Here is a 23,802-nt window from a genome sequence, read left to right as displayed (position 1 = left end):
TCTTGTCACTCGTAGCCAGAAAAAAAAAAGAACAATTCTGCTTTATAATTCTATGCAATGAGTATTTTTAGGTCTACATTTGGGTGCATCAACAATCAAAGGGATTGTTTAGTATAGGTTGAGATGAAGATTCGGCTTTTATCTTTTTTCGCTAGATAATTAGAAAATGTTAAAGAGCATACAATTCTATGAAGAATTCACAGTTTATTTGATGAAAATTGGTTTTGAAATGGCCGAGATATCCAAAAACAAAGTAAAACGAAGGGATTCTAATAAAAGGTGGACCCACCTTTTATCAAGATTGCTTTGCTTTTTTAATATTTCAGCCATTTCAAAACCAATTTTCACCAAATAAACTTTGAATATTTTTGAAATGATATACTCTTTTATATTTCATAAGAGGTTTCTCATTATCTCACAAAAAAAAAATGTTAGAGACCTCAAGTCCCATCTCAACCAAAACTACACCATCCCTTTAAGCTGCACAGCCTCCTTAATCATTCCAGCCCATCCTTTTCTACCACCTCTTAAGACTGTTACAAACACAGAAACGCAAACTACAAAGTTAATAAGCCAAGATGAAGTCAGCAGCAGCGACAGAGGGGACAAAAACAAAAACCAGACCCCAAGAAATTATCAAAAATAGGGACACATGCCCGTGCCCTCTCTACTCCATCTCGTCGTGCACGGGCCGGTAGACCTTGCCGAGGATGAAGCGGTTGCGCAGCAGCTTGAAGAGCACGTAGTAGTTGCAGAAGAGGAGCAGGGAGAGGGAGATGACGTAATGCCAGTGGGAGTGGCGGATCAGCAGGTAGAGCTGGGTGGCGATCACGCCCAGCTGCAGGAACACGAACAGGTTCAGCACTCGCAGCGGGTCGTGGAACATGAACTGCCGACGGGACGTGACGTGACCCGGGGGAAAACGAAAGAACGGAAAAAAGGACATGAAAATCCCACGATGCTGATACCGACCAACAATACTCATCAACAGCTTGTCAATGACTTATTACAATCTGACAGTGAAAGGGCAAACTTTTTCTCGTAAAGGTTATTTTTAACGCATGACCAATTTCAGGGAACACTGCTTGTTCGAAACGATGTGGATGAGAGTATTTTTGTGCGTAACTTTACAGCTCTGAAAATGTTCATATGGTGACATCACTCTTGGGATTGTTCTGTGGAGCACTGAATTTGTACAAATTGCCACACATTAAAATATTTGACATAAACAGTATACTTCAATCAGCAGATAAAAAGATGAAGACAAAGAAGAAAATGAAGACAATAAAGAAGAAGACGAAAACAACACTGAAGAAGAACAAGAAGAGAAAGAAGAAGAAACAAAATACCAAGATTTCCAACATAGAAAGCTTTGGAATTGCACATTGTTTTCTTGAGTACATGGGCTCAAAAAAAATATCAAATTCTTACAAAGTATACATTGCATACTATCATAGTATGGTATAAAAGGAAAGCAAAGGGGCAACTGTGAAACTTACGTAAAAGCGTGCATATGATCGATCTGAGGGGAAGGCCACGTTTTGCTGTCCGGTCGCACGATAAATGCCCTTGTTGTATCGCACTAACACACCCTGGGGCCACACCGTTGTGTCTGACCATCTGCACGAGGGCAAAATATCGCAGAGCATTTAAAGGTCAGTACTTCTGCTGCGTAGAAATAGTACACTGTGAGTATTCATGTAAGTTCTTTATATATATCATTCAACATATCTCTGGCATTTCATCCAAAAGAAATCCAAAAGTTATCCTAATGAGTAAGAAAGTGGAGAGATTTTGATAGTCAAATTTGAAAGGAAAATGGGATAAATGATAACACAAAATATTTCATCTTGCTATTGTCATTGTCAGCCACTCAGCATCCTGAGGATTTCTGCAAACATCCACCTTACTCCAGTCACAGTAATTCTGTTTGCAATACTTTCCATTTACTCTACAGAGGAAAAGTAAATCATGTGGGATTTTCTTGAAATATAAAGAAAATTCCTCCTAAAACAGGATGCTTTAGTATGGTTAATATGAATTACCAAGGACATCATGGATATCTTCCTACATAGACAAAATGTCCAGTCTAAAAGAGTTCCATACAGTAAGTTTGTGGGGACTTTTTTTTTTCCTGCAAAACATAGAACTTGCAAAATTTAAATAAGTAACATTAAGAGTCAAGCAGAACATACTGAAGACATTCAATGCAACTTCACCATCTACATTGTATGTAGATATCTCAAATATGAACATTTACAGAAGATGGTCATATTCTTTCGTTAACTCATGTGCCTGTGAGGTAATTTTGAGGGGTAGGAAGACTGTCCACATCCACTGGTATCGTTCAGACTTACAGGTGTTGTGGTGTGTTGCTGTAGCCGTGCTCCATTTTCTGCCATCGGCCGAGGTGCAGCGAGCACCGGTGCAGGGCGTCGCAGTACGCCACGGGAAGAAAGTGCGAGCCAAACATGACAAAGGAGTTGATCCAGACGAAAGCGATGAGAAAACATGACCACCAGAGATCAAGATACATAGCAGGCTGATGGGATTGAGGAAAGAGGGGAGAAAAAGAGAGGAGACATAAAATGACATCACCCAGGAAATGCTTAACCAGTTGTAGTCTACAGTGTAGTCCTGAGTATACTTGGGCAGGTGTCTATGGGAAATGCGTGTTATAGTTAAATCAGCCCATCCAACGGGTTTAGCCAAATGGAGTCATGAATTTAATTGAAGAGAAAGCAATGTTCAGAAAAGAGGCACACTAGCTCAAAAAGTTGTTATCTTCCTTCATCAAAGGTACTACTAATATAATACCCCAGAAACCAGGGCAGAATCTGATTGAAATGAGCCATTGCAGCTGAATGATAAGAATCATCTATAGTCTTCCAATCTTCAGGTCACTGATTTGAGTCAGCTGGAAGCAATGGTTGTATCCCTCCGCAGGGCCTTATATCTTCAAGGCCTGGTCCTTCGGAGGGTATTATAACTCCTCAGATCCTTTGTAGCTATTTCATAAGCATACAAAGAGCTTCCACATTTGCCACATACAATATACCACAATAATAAAATAGTACAGATATGATGACTAAAGAATTGGATAATCACAAACAATCAATTAAGTAGATCAGCAAGTCTCTGAAACTAAAGTATTAAAAATTAAAAAAAAAATTGATTCTCTGAACACTCCTCACGCATTCTACTTTTCTGGACAGCATAACTGTTCACATGAGTGTATGGACAATAAAACCTAAGTATACATGTGTACAACAGAGAGAAAGAGAGTCTTTTAATCATTCTTAGCCACTTAGAACTAAACAAAGGCATACTTTGGCTATAGGCCCATATAAGACAGCAACCTCACAATGTTTTCAATAAGACAATGCATTAAATGTACTTGACGCCAAGGAGTTGTAATACAGGATGCACTTTGTACTCATCGGAAAATCTACTGAAGTGTTATTTCAAAGAACACACAGTCATTACATATGGCAACTTTCCTGTTCGCATTCTGCAAAGCATTTTACTTGTTTTGTTTGACTTTGTAGGGGCCAATTTCCATTCCACTTTGTGGAGCAGGGGAGGGGGAGACAGGTAGGGCAAATGTGTTCTCTCTATCTCCATCAACCTATTCCATGCCATGGACTGTGGACAGTGTGTACAAGGCTGTGGGGTTTTTTGTGCCAATCAACACTAAAAGCACACAGGGGGTTTAAAGGGATTGTATAGTTTTGGTTGAGACCTAACTTCAGGTTTCTAATATTTTTTGGTGACATAAGGAGAAACCTCTTATGAAATATGAAAGAGCATGTAATTCTATGAGGAATTCTAACGTTTATTTGATGAAAATTGGTTGTGAAATGGCTGAGATATCCAAAACAGAGTGATTCTAATAAAAGGTGGGACCCACCTTTAATTACAATTGCTTTGTTTTATTTTGTGTTTGATGTTTCAGCCATCTCATAAAAAGTTAAAAGGCACAATTCTCATCTCCCCCAATATTGTACCATCCCTTTAAAAAACTGTGTTACAGAGCCACACTCCCCACGCACCTGTAGGAAGCATATGGGAACGAAGCCCACGTAGTACGCGCACACCATGGAGTTGAAGAGGACGCTCTTCACGCGCGAGTTGAAGTCCATCTTCAGCCGGTCCGCCTCCTGCCGGATCTCGCTCGGCATGTGGGAGCACTTGTGCTTGACGGGCATCGCCATGGTGATGCCATTCCACAGGTGCTCCTCCCGGCTACCCTTGGCGGGCGGGGCCAGTTGGGAGAGGTTGATGTCCAGGGTCAGGCCATACAAGAGAAAGTAGGAGATGAGGCTGTATGCCAGCAAAGTGAGCAGAAAAAAAATTATAGAGAGGGTGGAATGAGCAACTAGTCGTCATCAACATTCTGAAATTAAGTGCTGTTTCACAATGTTTTCAGTTTGAAATATCTTTAATGACCTTGGCCTACATGCTACTGGTGTCTGCGATGTTGTACAAAAATGAAGCTAAAAAAAAAAAAAAAAATTGTCGCTAAAATTGAATGCTTAAAAGAAAAATATTCAGATAGTTGTGAGTGACCAGACTCAATTTTTCCCAGAGACAGTAGCATTAGAATAGAACACTCCAGAACAGGACATAATTGTGGAGCTCAGACGTCAAAATGCTGAAAATTTTTGTCAAATTGAGCGACCATAGTGTTAAAGAGCAACTTTGAGTCAGCACTGCTTTGCAAACTGAAGACACTAAGTCCCTAGATGAAGTCAAGACATGGCTCATGCAGTTCTTGTATGTGATGGAGAAAATCAAAAAGGGTTGAAAAAAAAAAGTTCAGTTCATTGCTGATTATATAACATCATCATAAAATATTTTGATTCCACAGTAACACTCGTTGTCAAGCAATGCCACTCGAAATAGAGGTTAAACAGTTCATTCCTTGTGAGCAGACATGTCACCAAGAGATGAAGTATTGCGGCGCTCTGCAAGGCTTACAAAGAAGGCTTCATCATAATTATGTGACACATCACATCACATGCAATAAAATACAATAAAACCTTGGGGAAAGCAAAGCAATATGGCTGCAAATAAGACATCTGATAATTTGTTGGAAAAAAAATTGAAAGTTACCTTCAGCTTCTTCTTTCATAGTTTCAAAGCACAGTAATGTCATGAAGGTCACACTCTTTGTTCTGTTTTTTTTTTTTTTTTATGAAGCACATCACAATGCTATTTTTTAATGGACATATTGTTTCTAAATGAGAAATTTTCCACAGACCTGACTAATGAACATTTCAACTGAAAGCCACTTTTCATGAATTTGTGTTTATCTGATGACTTGCTCCCTCACTATTTTTGCAGCAGATGTTTTGTTTTGTTTTTTGGTTTGTTTTTTTAGTAAAGTGTGACAAATATCCAATAATGAACAACTTCAGAGTCTAAAAAAATTGCAGACACCAATAATAGAAAATCAACATTCCGTGACTGTTATTGGGCTTTTGTGGCAGAAGGGTAATGCTGCCAGGGATGACGGCGATTGCGACTCACGGATATGCCAGGAAGAGAAGGTTAAGAGGAGAGTTGTTGTTCATGAGCTGCCAAAGGCACCAGAGCCCCAGGTTGAGGAAGCTGAGCGTGATGATGACCTTTAACACCTGGAGGAGGCAGTAAGCCACGGTGACATTGGTCACTATTGGTGACAGCTGCCAGGGGGAAAGAAAAATACACAAAAAATTAGAAAACAATAAATAAAAAATAACAACAAAAATAAAAGATACATAAAAATGGACTGTTACACCAAAGAGATAAATACAGTGCACTCCCATTATAACAAACAAAGCTATAACAAAATTCTCATTACAACAAAGTAAAAATTCAGGTCATAAAAATCATCATCTATATTAAAGCTTTATATACTTTATTGTTCAGCTGTAACAAAATTTTGATATAATGAAGGAAAACCGCAGGTCCCAAGTACTTTGTTATAACGGGAGTGCACTGTGTATACTTTCACTTTCAGCATGTGATATTGCCTTTGATATCGAGATCTACATGTATGTACTATAAAGAAGACCATCTGCATTTGTCTACACTGCTAAATAAAGTGATACTGACAATGATCATGGGAGTGGAGAAACTCTATGCTCTGTTTTGTCTTTTAGCTTTTACTACACAAACTCACAGGAAGGAGTTAAACGTCCACAAACGTTTCAGCAAGAGAGCATGGTTTGGTCTTTCTGTTCTTCATCAATAACCTCAAAACTGCATCTATGACTATATCAGAACAGATTGAACACTGTCTATACGGAGTGCAGTCAAAATACTATTTCCATCACACCCCCAAATTCCAGGTACAGATGACATTACCCTTGAATTCTCTTGTTCTGCACATGTCAATCAACTATTATCCGAATGAAGTTATATCACGGCTACCAGCATACCTCTATGATAAAATGCCAAATCAGTCGCCTGATGAGAACCAAGGTTACAAACACCAGCAGGTACGGGTCGATCAGATGGAAGTTCTGCATGACAGAGGGACAACAAACACTTCATGTTGGTGTCATTTAACAGAAAGAGGTAGAAAAGATCCGCTGAAGATGTGGTCTTCATTGCAGCTCTGCTCAACTTTGATATGGTTCTATTCTCTTTATGAAAATATGAAAGGAATTTGCGTCACATTGATCACACACACGCAAACACACAAACAAACACACACACACATACAAACACAAGGTAGAAGAAGAGGAGGATGAGAAAGAAGTTGAATTTAAAGGACATTTTTAAGGTAATTTTGATTATTTATGAAAATGAGAATAGTGGTGTCAGAAATTGTAACGGCATATTTGCGCTTGTTTTTTTGTAAACATTCATTCTATTATGTATTTTTTACTATCTTGTACAGCCTTGTACAGCCTGTGGACTGCAATGGATATTATTCAATAAAATACCCTTTTTAATTTTTTTTCAAAGTATTCATTTCACACTCACCTCCCCCCCCCCCCCCCACCACCACCACCATCTTCATATTAGGTCTTTCTCCCTTTTGTGGTCCACGTACCATGGCTGTATTGGATGGAGCCAAGGGAAGCCACCAAACTGTCTTGTAGATGTTGATGTACTGCAGGAACAGTGCCGTCAACAGGTAGATCACTGTGTGGGCTTCAAAGAGGAGACTGCCCTCAGTCGGAAGATTTGGAATATCCGGATGCCGGATTGGAGTGATGGTGATAAGCGTCGTGGGCGGGGCGTTACCTCCACTTCCTCCCGCTCCACCCCTGTGAGGTAAAATCAAATCAAGTTCACATTACAATAAATAACAGCACCATCAGAACTACTTGGGGACCTAGGGCCACTACTACAACCATTTCTCTGCAGCATTTCAATGGAACAAATTAGTGAGCATAAATTAAATTTTTTAAAAAAACAAGAATGCAAGTACTGAAGGCATCACAACATGAAAACACGTCATCAAAATACAGAAATGCAGTGAATTTATGAAATGTATATTTCACTTTTGATATAGACTGTTTGACCTCTAAGCTGTGTGGGTCTCACCACATCAATCATAAGGTAAAATCAGGAAATAATGAAATGCCTTCTTATGTACTCTTTGAAAACAGAATGCACCCACAGGCTTTTACTTTTGGCTCCCACCATGGAAATATGAGCCTTCTTTACTGCTTGTGTTCTGACATAGGCAGGGTTCGAAATTGGCGATGGTCCGCTGGCCATTGGCCACCCAAAATCATGTCGGACTAGCTAAAAATCATAAAATTCTGAAGTAACTAGTCCCTCTGGCTAGCCAAAATATTGCTTCAGTGTCAAAATTGATTCTAAGTAGATCTAGTCCGCCTGGCTAGTTAAAAAAAGAAAAGTTAAGTGCGACCCCTGATAGGCCCTATATACATTCAGTTGCTGGGAGCAAATACTTGCTGACTCGTATATGTAATAGTGCATGCGTTGAAAGCCAATCAAGACTGCTTATTATTGTTAGAGCTACTGCGGAGTACTGGCAGCGGGCAGAGCAGAGGCGCTAGGCGCGGACAGGGTACATAGACTAGTTCTAGTCCTACTCATAGACTAGAGAATTTAGATCTAGAGATAAATTTAACACATTGTCTAAAAGTTTGAACGTATATCAGGGCAGTGGTAGTAGATGATCTACGTAAATACACAGCATAGCCCGACCAGACGCCGTGCGATATCGCGACACGACTTTTTGATAGAAGACCTAACGTTAGTAATAGCTACAGCGCGCAGCGCGCAGCGACAGGGCTAGCTGTGTGTAGTTACATACAGCACAAAGTAACACGTATGGGACTTACCGATGACGAACAGACGAGCCCTGCGATGATGAATTTCCCCCGTGAACCACGTTAGTTGCATGAATCGGCGGCGGTGGCATCGATCGACTTAACTGAGGTCGTCCAGGACCTCGTCGACCCCCTGCCATTGTCCTGTTCTTTACAGATCTACCTAAAACTGTGTTCCGTATTGGTGGATTTCGGCTCCCAACGCTACGTACAGAACAAGTGAGAGCGCAGAATACTGTGTATAATTCATAAAGTGTGGTTTAAGAGTACTTTGTCAAAGTAAAATTGCCGTTGAAATGTAGTCCATTATGTTTTTTCGAAAAATATACTGGTCATTCAAATATTATTTTTCATTTTCGATCTACACTCATGTAAATGAGTACTACTTTCAAAAATATAATTTTCGTGAGCTTTGTTAACAGTGCCCTATTTCGATTGGCAATATTATTTTTAGTCTACGTCGCACAAACTGGGATATCAGCGCAGCGAGGAGGTGAAGAGTTGTAGTTTATAGTCTTCTCTTTCAGACCATGATCAACATAGGTGGGTGGGTATGTGTGATTTAAATCGTGTTTTGTTGTTTGTTTGTCTTTTCACCGATGTCTCAGACTTATTTATCAAGATCCAATTGCAATTTATTGTTCCTTATTAACGGAACACGTTGTAGATGATCTCAACATGGAAAACATTCACGAGCGTGCACACTAGATAAAACGACGATGTGGTGGTATTATAATCCCGATTAGAATACATACCAGCGTTACTCGTGCTTGGATTTGTAGAACTTTTATCAAGGTTGCCGATCACAAATGGTAGTAACACATCGTTGAGAAAATAGAACTTTATTTCTGTTTCGCAGTTAGACCTGAATAAATGGGCCCGTGTATTTAAGCGGTGTGTCCTGGTAACAGGTTTTTCCATGAATTCGTTGCTGGAGAAACTTTTATCAGCTACATAAATACCAGACTATAAATCTAGGGTCATTACCAACGATCAGCCGTTCGGAGTTATGATGTACGTCTGCGGCCGTTCGTCACTCTCTCACGGAGCAAACCGGGGGTAGAATAAACATTTGGGATACTAGGATGGAAACGATTAGATTTTTGTCTCAAAGGAAATGTCAGAAATTTTACAAGGAGTACATTAACCGTGATTTTTTTTTTCCAAGGCGGGGGCTGGGGTAAAACCCCTCAGAATATTGTAGGTTTTGATTGCACGGTTGCCACTTAGGCCTATCATACTCTTTGTTCTTTCTTCCAGATTTTGAATCCGATTTTCTTTCGTTTAATCGATGAGTTGCATATTGTTATTACTCGTACTGTTGTGTTGCCAAACGTGCAAGGATGCTGCAGCTTTGTTGAGTTCAATACGACAAATCGACGATCTTATAATGATGTTGATGAAAAAAAAAAGAATCAATCAGAACACAATGCTTAAGAAATCATAATGATTATTCTATCATGCTCATTAAGTTTGTTTTATTAAGTTTCGATATGCTAACTGTGGGAAATGGTGACAGAAGATAGACAGACTGAGCAGGGAAGTATCGATACCTCCTTGGACAGAGTGAAAGACAGAAAGAGACATACTAGACTGACAGACAGACAAACAGACACAGGGAAATGGATGAGATGGTCGAACAAAGGGGCGCTAAACATAATTTATCATTATGACCACGTGCAAGACAAAGTTATAAAAGATGACAGCAATGTCCAAGAGCGAAGTAGAATATAACCCCTGATTCTCCTCATCAAGCACAAAGTTATCTATTTTCTGTCCCTTGAACTGCCTCTTCCTTGATTCGCTTATAAGCGTTTTAGTGTTAATTCAGTAATGTTCTGACTAAAACAAAAAATGCATTTTTGACGTTGTTGGAGTCATGTTGCAGATCAAAGCCGGGACGTCATAATGCTTGTGGAAGATAATACTAACGCCTCCCCTTTCCCCTCCCTCTCCCTTCTCTCTCTTTCTCTCCGATCCCCTCCCTGTATTACCTCTTTCTCTCAGTCCCTTCTATATAAGATATCTCTTTTCTGGAGATCAGTAAGGCATGTCACATCTGCGATATATTATGATTTCCCGTTCACAGTCATAGAGACGACATGGGATTGATCAGCGATCGTCTCGTATGGAATAACTAGTTCATGATGCAATGCTCATACTATAGGTATACATCATGTTGGTTTTTTTTCTTCTTCTTCTTCTTCTTTCCATCTCAACGAGACTGGATCCCGTTTTCAGGTTTCCTTTCTATTCTCAATTGCCTTTGTTGTTGTTGTAATTGTTGTTGTTTTTGCTGCTGCTGCTGCTGCTGCTGCTGATGGTGATGGTGATGACGATGAGATGATGATGATGATGATGATGATGATGATGTATCGTTGCTGTTTCATATGATGATGAAGACGCTGTTGTTGCTATTGATTGTTTTAGGTGTATAGGCCTATTCTTTTGCTTTCTTTTACCTTTTGGTTTGTTTCCTAGCTTCCCAGTGTCATGAACAAATTTCGAAATTATCTTTTGATGTTGTTTTTTTCTTATTCTATGAAATATCATTAATTTCTAACCAGGAGCTAACGTAGTAGGACCCTAATTGTTTGGGCAAACTTTTTTTTTTGACAAAGTACTAAACGTTTCATTGCTCAGGCTTGTCACAAGTGTTGTTCAATGAAGACTTCTAAATAATAATCATTATAATATAAGATTTCTTGTGTGTTGCACATCATCGTCATTGTCCATTTGCACTATAGTATAGATGGAAATTATATGAAATGTAATGAGAATTGTATTAGTGATAGCAACCTCTTCAGACATTTTGTTGCAACCAGATGTAGTTACAAGTCGCAGTACTAAATATTATCCTTCATTATCTATTATCTTTATATTAACTTACAATACGAAATAGGTTACTACAGCATGATACAAGCCCAATACAAAATAAAGATCAGTACAATTACACAAGTAACATTCCCTCTGTGTTGCAGTGCAACATTACAAAATTAGAACCCATCAGCCTACTTATTGATACCGATAGAGAATGAATTCAGGGATATCTCACAAAGTCTGATGGATGGTTTCCATCGACAGATAATGATTATAACCGTTATCAACTAACAATAGCCAAGTTCGTGCGCGTTTTGCACGCAGTTGTTGCAAGGAAACAGCTTGAAGAAAGGTCATTTATTGATGAAAATAGACTCATACTTTGTAGAAAAATATAAAACGTGACAAGCTCGTAAGGGTATCAGAGAACGTAGTTTTTAAGGTTGAAAACCAAAGAAATCCTTTGTTCTATCAAGTCTGGTATACAGAATTTTGTTACTCTTTTAGAGTTGATTTATATCTGAACGGTTTTTACTTAGACTGTTAATGTAGCTTTAAATGGCCTGAAGTCAGGTCAGGGACCCACAGTGCAGAACTTTCTCATTTTTTTCTTTGTCCTTTCTCTCTTTTCTTCTCTCTATTTTTTTTTGAAAAAAAAGGTAATGACCTTTTCCTTCGCTCCGTCTGAGACATGCGGGAAACATTATAGTGAAAGGGGAGAAGACTTGTACCACCATCGACTTACTCGTAACGGTTTTAGGTCCATGGTAGCACTTACTTTATAGGAAAAGCCTTGTATAAAAGAAGATGCAAAATCTAGACCAACTCACAAGCCTCCATATCGAACCGTTGTTTGTTGTTGTTTTTTTTTCAAAATGTCTCTGTGTATCATTTTTTTTTACTGATGAGTAGATTTTAGACGATGAATTCTCTCCCCTCCCCGCCCTTTCTCTCTTTCTATTCTATATCTATTTATCTGTATATCTATCATAATATATCCGCCTATTTATCCATCCATCTATCTATTCATCTATTTATCTAGGCCTACCTGTCTATCGATCTTTCTATCTATCTATCTATCTATCTATCTAATATATCTATCTATATATCTATCTGTGCATCTATCTGGATGTCCATCAATCTATACCTTTTTGATATCGAAATATTATGCTGGTTCTGTATCTCTCTCCAATCTCTCCCCTCAAGACTGTTTCGTTCCTACTCTATCTTTCAGTCAGTTTTTGTAGTTAACTTCCTGAAAGTTAATGGAACCATTCAAGCAACTGATATCCTTTACAATTAACAATTATTCTATTTAAATTCACTTCCAAGGTATATCAAGGTTCATTACATTTCAGTTAAATTCTGGATATACATATTCTTTCTGAAACAAGCTAATGGTCATGATTTTAGAGAGTGGGAAAAGCACAAAAACAATATTTATACTGGGTCCTTTACAGCGAGCAACTTTAAGGAGTGTGAGAGGGTTAGGGCAAGGGTTAGGGTTAGAGTGTGGGATAACATAATTTGGAAATGTAGCAGGACTTCACACTAACAATGTAATCTTTATGAACGATATTGCGAGATATCCGATTACCGCGTTTTTTTGGAATTTAAGGGGATACAACTCCTTCTGCATTTTTTTTTTAAATTTATGTGTCTCTGTTTTATTCTGGATAATTCCTAGAATCAGCTCTTTCCATGCAGACTAATTTTATACATGCACATACTGACCTGAAAGATTGAGGAATTTACTGGACATCCCTCTCTTTACACTCCACTGTCGCTTACTTTGTCAGCCTGTTTGTGTAATGCCCCTTACTTTCGTTTAGTTGTTTATTGGCGTTTAAGTTTGTAGATGTGTGTGCGTGTTCCTCAGTCTGTATTTGGGTTTTATCACCCACCTTCCCCTCCCTCCGAGTGCTCGATGGGGACTCGCTGTTCTCTTTAATACCTCGAGCTGCAGAAATCAGTGTGGGGTGGCTACTTCGTTTGTACTGATAATAGGCACAGAGGGCGCTACAGTGTTCACAAAATGAGAGGTGACAACTTCACGTAGTGACCAAAATGACGAAACGTGGTTCTAATTAATCAATCAACAAAGCTAATAGCTAGGGACTTTTAACCAAATGATAAAGGCTGCTTAATATTAGTTTCCTGTAGGTTACGCCAATTTGTTTTGCTGTTGTTGTTTTACTCCACGTGATCAGTACGTGAAATTCCATATTGCTGTTCTAACGACATAACTTTCTCACTGAAAGCGATAAGATTGATATGGAAATCATTCATTGGCATTCATAGCCTGCATATTTTGTAAGCTACCTTCATTGTTTAATAGATTCATCGTTCAAGATGATTTCTTTGCTTATTTTTGCACATAAATGTATAAAGTTACTTCATTTTGCGCAAATACATGAAGTCATTTACCTTTCACAAATGCATCGCATCTGATGTTTAACGATGCCTTCTTTAAACATGAAGGAGTCCTCATTAACGTGTTGTGAACCAATATAATCAAGCAATAATGATGGTCAGTATTTTGTAATATCAACTCATGAATTTTTTTTTTCATTATTAGGTTATTTGGTAGCCTAAATTATAGGTAATAGGATCTTTAAAAAAACAGTCTCCTCATTTTTCGTTTTCTTGTTTTCATTATCAGTATTGTATTGGTCTTTGGTCTTTCATAATTATTCGCGAAGTCGCGACCTTAAACCATTGTAATTAGACGTGTCCGTTTAAAATACAGCTTGACAGTTTGCACAACTGAAGACTCTTTATTTATATGACTGATTACAAAGAGCAAACAGAACATTTTATCATGTTGGATGAAGCATGCCGACTTCAAAAGCTATCAACATAATTGACAGGAATTTGTCTATTTCGTGTAGCCTGAGATTTAGAGGGGTCATCCCACTAGACCGACACTCACGAGTCATACAGCTCACGAGTCATACACAGTAGCGTATCTAGGGAAAACGGCGCCCGGGGCAAGTGCGAAAATTGCGCCCCTAATTTCTGAAAAAGTGTTCAACCCCAACCCCATCCCGGTAGGGACTTTAAAAAAAGTCCACATGATATGCTTTTTCAAGCACTTAAAAGGGGTCTTTTGAGGGTGATTCAAATGTAATAAATTTAGATAAATTTTGACGAGCGAGCGCAGTGAGCGAGCCGTAAATTTTTGTATATTTCCGCGTCATCATCACGTTTTGTTCTTATCTTCTTCTTTTTTTGATAAATTTTGGCGAGCGAGCGCAGCGAGCGAGCCGAAAATTTTTGTATTTCAGCTTACAAAACATGGAATTCTTGTCATTTTTTGCCATTAAATCTTACAATTCTAATCAAGATATAGTGACGGCCTTATAGATAACGATTTATACCAACAAACTGAGGACTTGAAAAAGTACTCTAAATTAGTATGCACGAGTGAGCCGAAATTTGTATATTTCCGCGCCATCATCGATCACGTTCTGTTCTTATCTTCTTCTTTTTTTGATAAATTTTGGCGAGCGAGCTCAGCGAGCGAGCCGAAAATTGCTGTATTTCAGCTTACAAAACATGGAATTTTTGTCATTTTTTGCTTATCAAATCTTAGAATTCTAATCCAGATATAGTGACGGCCTTATAGATAACGATTTATACCAACGAACTGAGGACTTGAAAAAAATACTCTAAATTAGTACGCGCGAATGAGCCGAAATTTGTATATATCCGCGTCATCATTACGTTTTGTTCTTATCTTGTTCGATTTTGTTTTTTTTTGCGCCCCCCCCCCCCCCTATATTCGACACTTTTGGCGCCCTCGTTTGATCAAATGGGCGATAGCTTCAGAACGAAAGAAATAAAATTGCAGCCGCTGCTCCGTGTAATATTTTACCTTCTAACGATGACATGTGCGAACACAATATACATTGTCATTTTGTCCGCGTCATCATCACGTTTTGTTCTTATCTTCGTTTTTATATATATCAATTTTTGCGAGCAGTTAGCGAGCGCAGCGAGAGAGCCAAAATTTCAGCTTACATAACACGGAATTCTTGTGTGAACACAATAAACATTGTCATTTTTGGTTTTTATCTTGTTCTTATCTCCCTCCCCCCCCCCCCCCCCCCCGGTCTGGGCGAGGTTTTTTTCTTCTTCTTCTTCTTCTTCTTCTTCTTCTTCTTCTTCTATTTTTTCTTCTTCTTTCTTTCTTTTTCTTCTTCGGGGATTTTTTTTTTTCGTTTTTTCGTTTTCGGCGCCCCAAGGAGTGGCGCCCGGGGCACGTGCCCCCCTCGCCCCCCCCCCCCCCCTAGATACGCCACTGGTCATACAACCCATGAGTTGAGTTCGACACTAGGCAAATAAAACCCATGAGATCGACACTATCAGGTAAAAACAGCCCATGAGTTCGACAGATACAACACGGGGCTTAATGTGTCGGTCTCGTGGGCCTTGTTAACTTAGTGTCAAACTAATAGCTTATTGTGAGCTGTATAACTTATGGGCTGTATGACTTGTGAGCTGTATGACTCGTGGGTTGTATGACATGTATGACTTCTGGGTGTCGGTCTCGTGACATGCACCCAGATTACAAAGAGCCACGGCTCATGTCATAATTTCATAATATTAAAATGCTTGCTTCGGAAACTGAATAACTTGAAAATAAAAATCAACAATCAAACCACAGCAAAAGACGCCCGTTTTGTGCTATGTCCCCAGAGACACTGATATTGTGATATATGTATCTCAATCAAAAACAAATTGTCTCACTTTCAGTAACTTTGCTGAGCTGTACATCATAATGATTGTAAATGGATGGAGAAAAGCGAAGGCATGTACATATGGCAATCAAACATTCTGAAAAACAAAAGTCAGCTGTCAAGATACTAATTAATGTTAGTGCTAGTATGTCGTTTCTAGATACTTCTGTCAATGGTGAAAAAAGATGAAATCAAATTTGTTAGTCGGAAGGTTCGTCAATCAGCAAATGAAATAAGGTTCGTTATTAGGAGGCTCGTTTGAATCAGTAGATAAAAAGAAGATGTGTACAAAGAACCTTTAGAATTACGAACCTAATTTCGTGTTTGGTATCAACGAATCTTCGGAAGAAAGAAGCCTATTTCATTGACAAATCTTCGAATCAACAAGCTTTGGTGGAAAAAATCTAGGTATAGATAATTTGTGTGTTTCGGAATAACGAACCTTCGGAATATGAAACGAACAGCACCCTCCAATAAACACCCAAAACAATTCCCTGCAAATCAAAGAGGAAACTCAATGAATACATTATAGGGAGATTTACAAAAATGGCAATTCTAGAAAAACGATTTGACATTTCAGACACTACGGATTATTTTGCGCGAACTCTGTACATTTCTTGTCCCCATACGGTTGGCACATTTCTGAATGGTTAACATGTTCTTGTTTTGTCCTCCTCTGTGAGTATGTTTGTGTGTTTGAGCATTTCCACAATTCTGTGAATGCTGTGTCATCTGTATAATAGTATTAATGTTGTTGTCTTTCTAGATGTAGAAACAAATTATCTGCAATATATATATATAGGCCTATATGTATATACAATATATTGTTTAGAAGCTTTCTTACCCGGTCCTATCTCACTCCCTCTCTCCTTTGTCCCCTCCTTCCCCTCCCCCACCCACCTCTCCCCTTTCGAGAGTTGGTGGTTTAGTGGTACAGTACTTGAGCAAAAAAAAAAAGTTAAAAGGTTCCTCACAGGAGGAAAATGACAGACGTTGCAACACTACTTTTTTTCGGGGGCGGGGAGATTGATATTCTAAACCCTAAAATTATGTCGTATTTACATTATCACTCCCATGTCAAAATTGCTATTAGAGCAACTGCAATAGTGTGCAGCATGTGGTTACTTGTTCTCATTTTATCACATACATAAATATATATATGTGAGAAGAATCTTCTGTACCCCCGAGTATCAATAGTCATTCTCTTTTGTTTATCCTTAGTCTTTCATTGTACCCGTGCTCCTCATCCTGTTCCCCACACTAGGCTTTTGTTGGGACCTACACTCAACAAGCTTTGCTTTTTAGTAGGTTCCATTGTATTTTTCTTTGTATCCTTTACTTTGATTGAAAATGACATATCGACCGCTATGTATTATGTTTGTATTCCTATTTCTTTATGTAAATATCCAAGCTGGACATTCTGTATTATTATATTTTGTTATATACTATATCATGTATTTTCCATCGAGAAATACGAAAACAAAATTGAAATTGAAATTGAAATTGATATAAAAAAACAAGAAAAAATATTATTTGATGTGGAGTTTATTTACGGCAGTCTGCGTGAATCGAAAGAAATGTTAACATAACGAAATATGAATGTATAAACATGTGAATATAACGAATGTTTCCACGCCAAAGCTTGCGAAATACTAGATTTGCATGTGACCCAAGCAGAAAAAAAAAACAGCCACCTGATCGATATGAAACGGAGCAAGACCACGTCACGTGCCGTCATGTCAAACATTGAATACTATAACTGACACAAACCCCGGGCCTTTGAGCTCCGTTGATTTACGCTTTTATGGGCGTATGTTGATTGATGGTGTCTCATCCAACAAGATAGAGTATGGATGTATTGTGCTCGAAAGCGAAAGCTTGAAGCGAAATTTTAGCCGATACAATCCCCTTTCTCTGATCTCGGCATTCCCACTATAACATGATTTTGCTGACGACAATGTTTGATTCTATCCATACAGATGAAATCTGACGGATAAAACATTTTCAAAGCACCTGCAAGAAAGAAATGATAGATTCGGAAATTATGTTAACGTAAACATAACATTGTAAAAAAAAAATGTTGAAAAAATGTTAGAAAAAAGTGAAAAAGAGACGGAAGCGGTTGAGTACGTTCTCTAAACGCTATTTCAGGAATGTACCCATGTCTTGTTAGTTTGTGCAACCAGACCCCATGGAAGATCACACCAAATTATGTTCCAATAATTATTTATGATCGATATCCGCAGTCCTTTGATTTGCTAGATATTCTATCAGACATGCATTTGCATTTGATAAACTTTAATACCAGGGGCGGATCCAGGGAGGACCGCAACCGGCGCACGCCCCCCCCCCTATTTTTTTGTTGAAATAAAAGAAATGAAAAGAAAAAAATAGGGGAGGGGTGCGTGCGCCCCCCTTTAATTTTGTAAACACGCCCCCTCTTTACGGAATTCCTGGATCCGCCCCTGTATACGGACATAAAACAGACAAACACAGAAACACGGTGCAGATGTCAAAAAAGCCTTTAATAATTCATGAAGTATCCTTTTGAATTTAAGTGTGCGGATATGCTGGAAAGAAAAAAAAAATAGTTGTTTTTTAATCGTATGGAAAAAAAACCACACAATATGGCAATCAATGATATTATTCTGAAGGATTACGATTTCTATAATGATAAACAACGATTATCGGCCCGTATAGATACTAAATAAAGCACAAATCAAAGACTATTGTCTTTGACTGCGTTTCGAAAATGCGGGTTCATTAAAAGTTTATCACTTTAGATTGTCTGGTCTGGTCGTGTATGTACCTTTTATAAAGCGGCAATATAATTCTATTGAAGTGACTGATTATTTTCTTTGTTTCTTCGTTTGAATGCCGGCGATATATCGCATTTCAACTAATCGATTGCACCGACTGATGGGGAATATATAGAGCGTTGCTCTGAAGCGACTGACGCACACTCTTTGTTTCCTCGTTTCTATGCCGGCGATATATCGCATTTCACCTCATCGATTGCATCGAAAATACTTATAATGCACATGCAGCGACTGTCATATTGAGGAGTCCGCTGGACGTTTCCATAATTATGAAAATGTGGTAATGGGTATAATTTTCGTGACTCATGTTCCATCAAGCAGTACACTTTAAGTGCATAATTATGAAGACGCTATTCCACACATTACAAGTGTACTTCCAAACACACACAGCTCGGAAGTCTGAGCTACAAATTTATACACCGATACTTTGTTAGTATGTCGTTTTGTTGTTGCCGATGTCAAACTGCTCTTCAAAGCAACAGAAAAAAACGAAGGCGGGCAGCTGAAGATGAAGTGACGATAAACTCAATTCTATTAACTGCACATAATCATGTGTAAGTCAAATCTACTTGATCCACACACAATGTATGATAGACTGATAGGCATATACATTCGATGTACAAACTGTTTATATATCTGTGCATAATGCATATATGCATTTCGTGAATAACTCAAATCAAATCAAAACAAATCAAAAGTTTACACAGCCCCTTACATTCTTGCCATGACAATGATCATAATGTCTGCTAGGCCCTGTATGAAGAAACAGAGCTAGATTTCGCGTTATGATCTGCCTTGGCTTTCAACATGACATACACGTGACAAGAAAAGAAACTCGCCCTGAAGAATGCGAGTTATGTAAACGTTCGAGGCTGCTGCATCGGCATACATCAACCAGACAATATCGAACTTAACATCTGAAGGGGTAGGGGTATTCAATTTTGATAAAATGGCTCATCCCTAGCGTAGAAAATAATAGTCTTGTCTGATCGGCTAATGGACGAAAATTAAGGTGTTTCCCAACACATAACGCCCACAAGACTGAAAAGACATATGATTTGTAGCTTTAGGCTCAGATGTCATGTTTTACACCGCATTGATTAGTTGTTTCATGCGATCTTGTGTCACCGGGGAGCTTTCAGTGTCCCATTGAGTGTTGCATTTAAGGACCTATTCTTTCCCCAATGTTTTTCTTTCTTTCTCTTTGTATAGTGTTCACATTAGGCGCGCTAATCTGTGCACATGATGTATGAGTGTAAACATTAAAGGGATGGTACAGTATTGGTTTTGGGCTTTAAACTTTTTGCAAGATACCAAGAAAACACTTATGATATAGTACAGAGCATACCATTTTAAGAGGAATTCAAAGTTTATTTGATGAAAATCAGGTTTGGAATGACTGAAATATCCAAAAACAAAGTAAAACAAAGCGATCGTAATAAAGTGTGGGTCCCACACTTTATTAGAATCGCTCTTTTTTTTTGATATCTCAGCCATTTCAAAACCAATTTTCATCAAATAAACGTTGAATTCCTTATAGAATTACATGCTCTTTTATATTTTATAAGAGGTTTCTCGTTATCTCACCAAAAAAATATTAGAAACCTGAAATTAGGTCTCAACCAAAACTGTACGATCCCTTTAAGGCATAATCTCTCGTCTATACGGGTATATGCCACACTGGATTGCTCTTCCCCTGTTCCATGGCTGAACCTCGTCTTGACGAAAGGCTAGCAACAGACAAACGAGACTTTAATAATATCCACCTTTCGATCCCTTCCCCCCGGTGCTTCTTAGAAGTGGTGGAGTGACGGTTATAGGAGGATACTTTTGGAAGCAAGACCGGCTCATGTCATGTCCCATTGCAAAATTGCTGATGCAAATTCGTGTCATGTAGCATCTTTATGTGATGCGCAGTCGGAAAGCATTCCGAGAATAATCTTCACGTTTGCCACCTAGACACATGACGCTAGAATTCAAATGCCTAAGGAATTTTCACGGACCTAATCTAATTGTCGACACGATGCATAGCTTTAACGTCTGATCCGCATAAAGACAGACTGGGTGAGAAGGTTGAGAATAGAGATGAAGTCATGAGTTCGAAAAGAGAAAAAGAGGAATTTTGAAGCCGATGAAAGGACATGCTTCTCGGCCCATATTCCCCGATAAGTTAGTGTGATGAGCGTTCCAAAGTTTATATCCAAACAGCTGACCTTGATATTGCCTGGTTTGCAACCGAAGTTCATCTCAGATGTCGAATGAAGCCTGCATGAAATCGATGCCTTAAGATAATCCCTGCCATGAGCCATAAAACAAAAGTTTTCTAAAAATGGCTAGTTTCCAATTAAATCTTGCCACATGCTTACATCAAAAATCTGATAGGGAAATAACATAATAATAATATGATAATGATAAGGTCTTATTTATCCAGGGTAGCATCTTCAGTGTTGCCACTGCTCTACCAGAGGGCCCTGCCACTATTATCATCCTAGCGTGAATTGTCAGGTACCCATTTATACACCTGGGTCGAGAGGGACATAGTGGTTAAAAACATCATGTCCAGGGACGTAAGCATTGGGTGGGAATCGAACTCGGGTCCTCCGATTGGGAGTCGGGAGTCTCATCAACTATATGCCATAGCGCCCCCATCATACTCGTTGAAGATCAATGTGCACATTTCTTGTTGTTTGAATGTTTGTTCTATTGTTAAGTAACATTTGGATTGTTGAAAATTCGCTGACGTTGAACCACTGAAGATCATAGGGTTCCCTCCTGGGTCCCGTTTCATAAAACGTGTTATCAGTAACAACTGCCACATTTCTATGACAAATTTACTCTCAGCTAATCAGATGCAAGGATTTCAGTAGCTTATAACAACTATCGTAACTTGTTATTGATGATAAGTTTTATGAAACAGGGCCCTGATTTCAGTGTTTACGATGTTGTAGTCATGAAATTAACGGGAGAAAAAAAATGCTTGATTTGCTCTTGAAAAGCGGAAATGATATAATTCCCATGGACTGATGGAGATGTTGATGATAATAATTATGGTGTAACGATGGTGTTGACAACAGCAACAACCATCACGATGACAACGATGATAACGACAATGATGATTATATCGATAACAGTGACAATACTCATCACTGCCATCATCATACACCATCTTGCTATTTGTCAGACGATTACCAGACATATTACCCATGATGAATTATGCGCGTTAATATAACGTTTTGTAATTTCATGGTACTTGCTCACATAATTATATCCTATATGGCGGATGAGTAGAATCATTGGAAAACCCAATCCTTTTGAACACAAAATCTTCCGGGTTTCACAAATTTAAGTCCAATTCCACTCAATAGTTATCAGCTTCACGTTTCAAGTTTTATTTTCTATTTCTCATAAGTTAAAAAAAAATGAAATCAATGTGATTTCATTAGAGCATTGCACACAGAGTAGCTCTGAGAAGCTTGAGCAGATAACACAAGAACAAAATCCATCAAACAGAAACATAGGCGTTTCACTATAAATAATCAAACCCTAAATGAAGGGGTTATAGGTTGGGGCCTAAAAGTATCACATGTTTTACGAAACAGGCAGCGATATCGGTGCATGATAACCACGTATTCATATTCACGTATGTGATCATCTCACAACTCTGGGTCACTGAGCTGCACACAACGCACAAAGAGCGTAAGAAATATTTGTGAAGGATATTAAAGCTGGACACTGTACACATATTATTCCTTTCCTACTTCGCGCAATAATGGTAAGTATGATTTCGGAGTAATTTAATCACGACAAATCAAAAAGGAATTAAATTAAAAGTTCTTGTGTGAAGGATAACTGGGAACTTAATTTATGGGAAAAATACGTTTTTCGAATTTGCATAAAAATGTGGGTGCGACTAAGATATTCTTCTTTTGAAAAATATGTGAGATTCCAAAAATCCATAACTTTCTTACTCTATGTCTAATTCTGATGAAGCTTCTTTTACTCTGTTTGTCGGATTTTTTTTTTTTTGTCATAATGCATTAAAGACAACTTGAACACGGAGAGCATAAGACTTTAAACTCTGGACAAAAGCTGAGAGCTGCTAATCAGAGAAACTTTTTTTTTTTCGTTTACTATCGAAACTGCAAAAACGAGTAAATCATAGCAAATTTTGATCTCTTGCTTCAAGCATAAATTCCTGCCGTCACGCTGCGCTGAAACTAATTTTTCCGTGTGTTGCATGCATGACAAGGAACATCAGAATATCGTCAAACTGTTTCCAGTGCGTCGTGTCATTCAGAGTGAGACGGTATGCATTCATACGTATTGATACCGTGCAGTATTCTTCTGAAGGTAACAAGACGTCGAAACCTAATTATTCCACAAATTTTCACTCACATTCCCATTAAGGAAAACAAAATTGTTAGATTCTGATCTGTTATTGGTCATTCATCTACACAGTCCTCTCTCTTCGTGACAGCCAAACAATGTTCACATATCTGCAAGGGACAATTACGAAGCTGTCATTCGTAATGTAACATGTGTCACACACACACACACACACACACACACACACACACACACACGTACACACAATGGGTCATGTTATGTACATGCACAATATTGTTGGGATGCCACATCTTGAATATGACTTACATTTCTCAAATAAAATCCTAACCTCCATAATCACTAATCTATTCACATCTCAAATTTCCAACACTAAAAAAGAATGATCAGTAATTTTCAATGACGCATATGAAACCTCAATGCTGTTTGAGTCATACGAATCATCTCTTTTTTCCCTTTTTTGAGGGGGGTGGGGGTTCTAGAAAGAGAAAACTCATATAAACATAAAACAGAAGCATTCGAAAAGATTATCGAAAAGTTTGCTGCCGGCCTCAGCCTTTCGTAATAATACTACTATACTGTTACTGTTATACTACTACCAGGTCAACTAAGACTACTATTATACCACTACTTCTACTGCTACTGTTTTGCTGCTGCTGCTGCTGCTACGACTACTATACTACTACTGCTACTACTTACTTTTACTAGCTCTACCACTTATACGCCTTCTACTACTTCTATTTCTACTACTAACCACTACTTCTACTACTGATAAAA

The 23,802-nt window shown here is 38.4% G+C and overlaps 1 protein-coding gene across 1 annotated transcript; it reads right to left on the bottom strand.

Annotated features, from left to right (window-relative positions):
* Positions 1-631: 631 nt before the first annotated feature.
* On the bottom strand, positions 632-8,489 carry LOC139724807 (transmembrane protein 39A-A-like). The gene is made up of 8 exons (XM_071635930.1): positions 8,313-8,489; positions 7,046-7,262; positions 6,426-6,509; positions 5,533-5,687; positions 4,053-4,323; positions 2,358-2,542; positions 1,500-1,620; positions 632-889 (listed from the first exon to the last, which is right to left on the bottom strand). The coding sequence occupies exons 1-8, from the start codon at positions 8,438-8,440 to the stop codon at positions 668-670; spliced, it is 1,383 nt and encodes a 460-aa protein (XP_071492031.1). The 5' UTR covers positions 8,441-8,489; the 3' UTR covers positions 632-667.
* Positions 8,490-23,802: the final 15,313 nt, after the last annotated feature.

This window comes from Diadema antillarum, unplaced genomic scaffold (assembly GCF_040938485.1).
Source record: "Diadema antillarum isolate AM-2024a unplaced genomic scaffold, OU_Dant_1.0 scf00000231, whole genome shotgun sequence".
NCBI classification, from domain to species: Eukaryota; Metazoa; Echinodermata; class Echinoidea; order Diadematoida; family Diadematidae; genus Diadema; species Diadema antillarum.
Note: the sequence above shows the minus strand (reverse complement) of the source record. Positions and strands in the feature narration are given on the sequence as shown.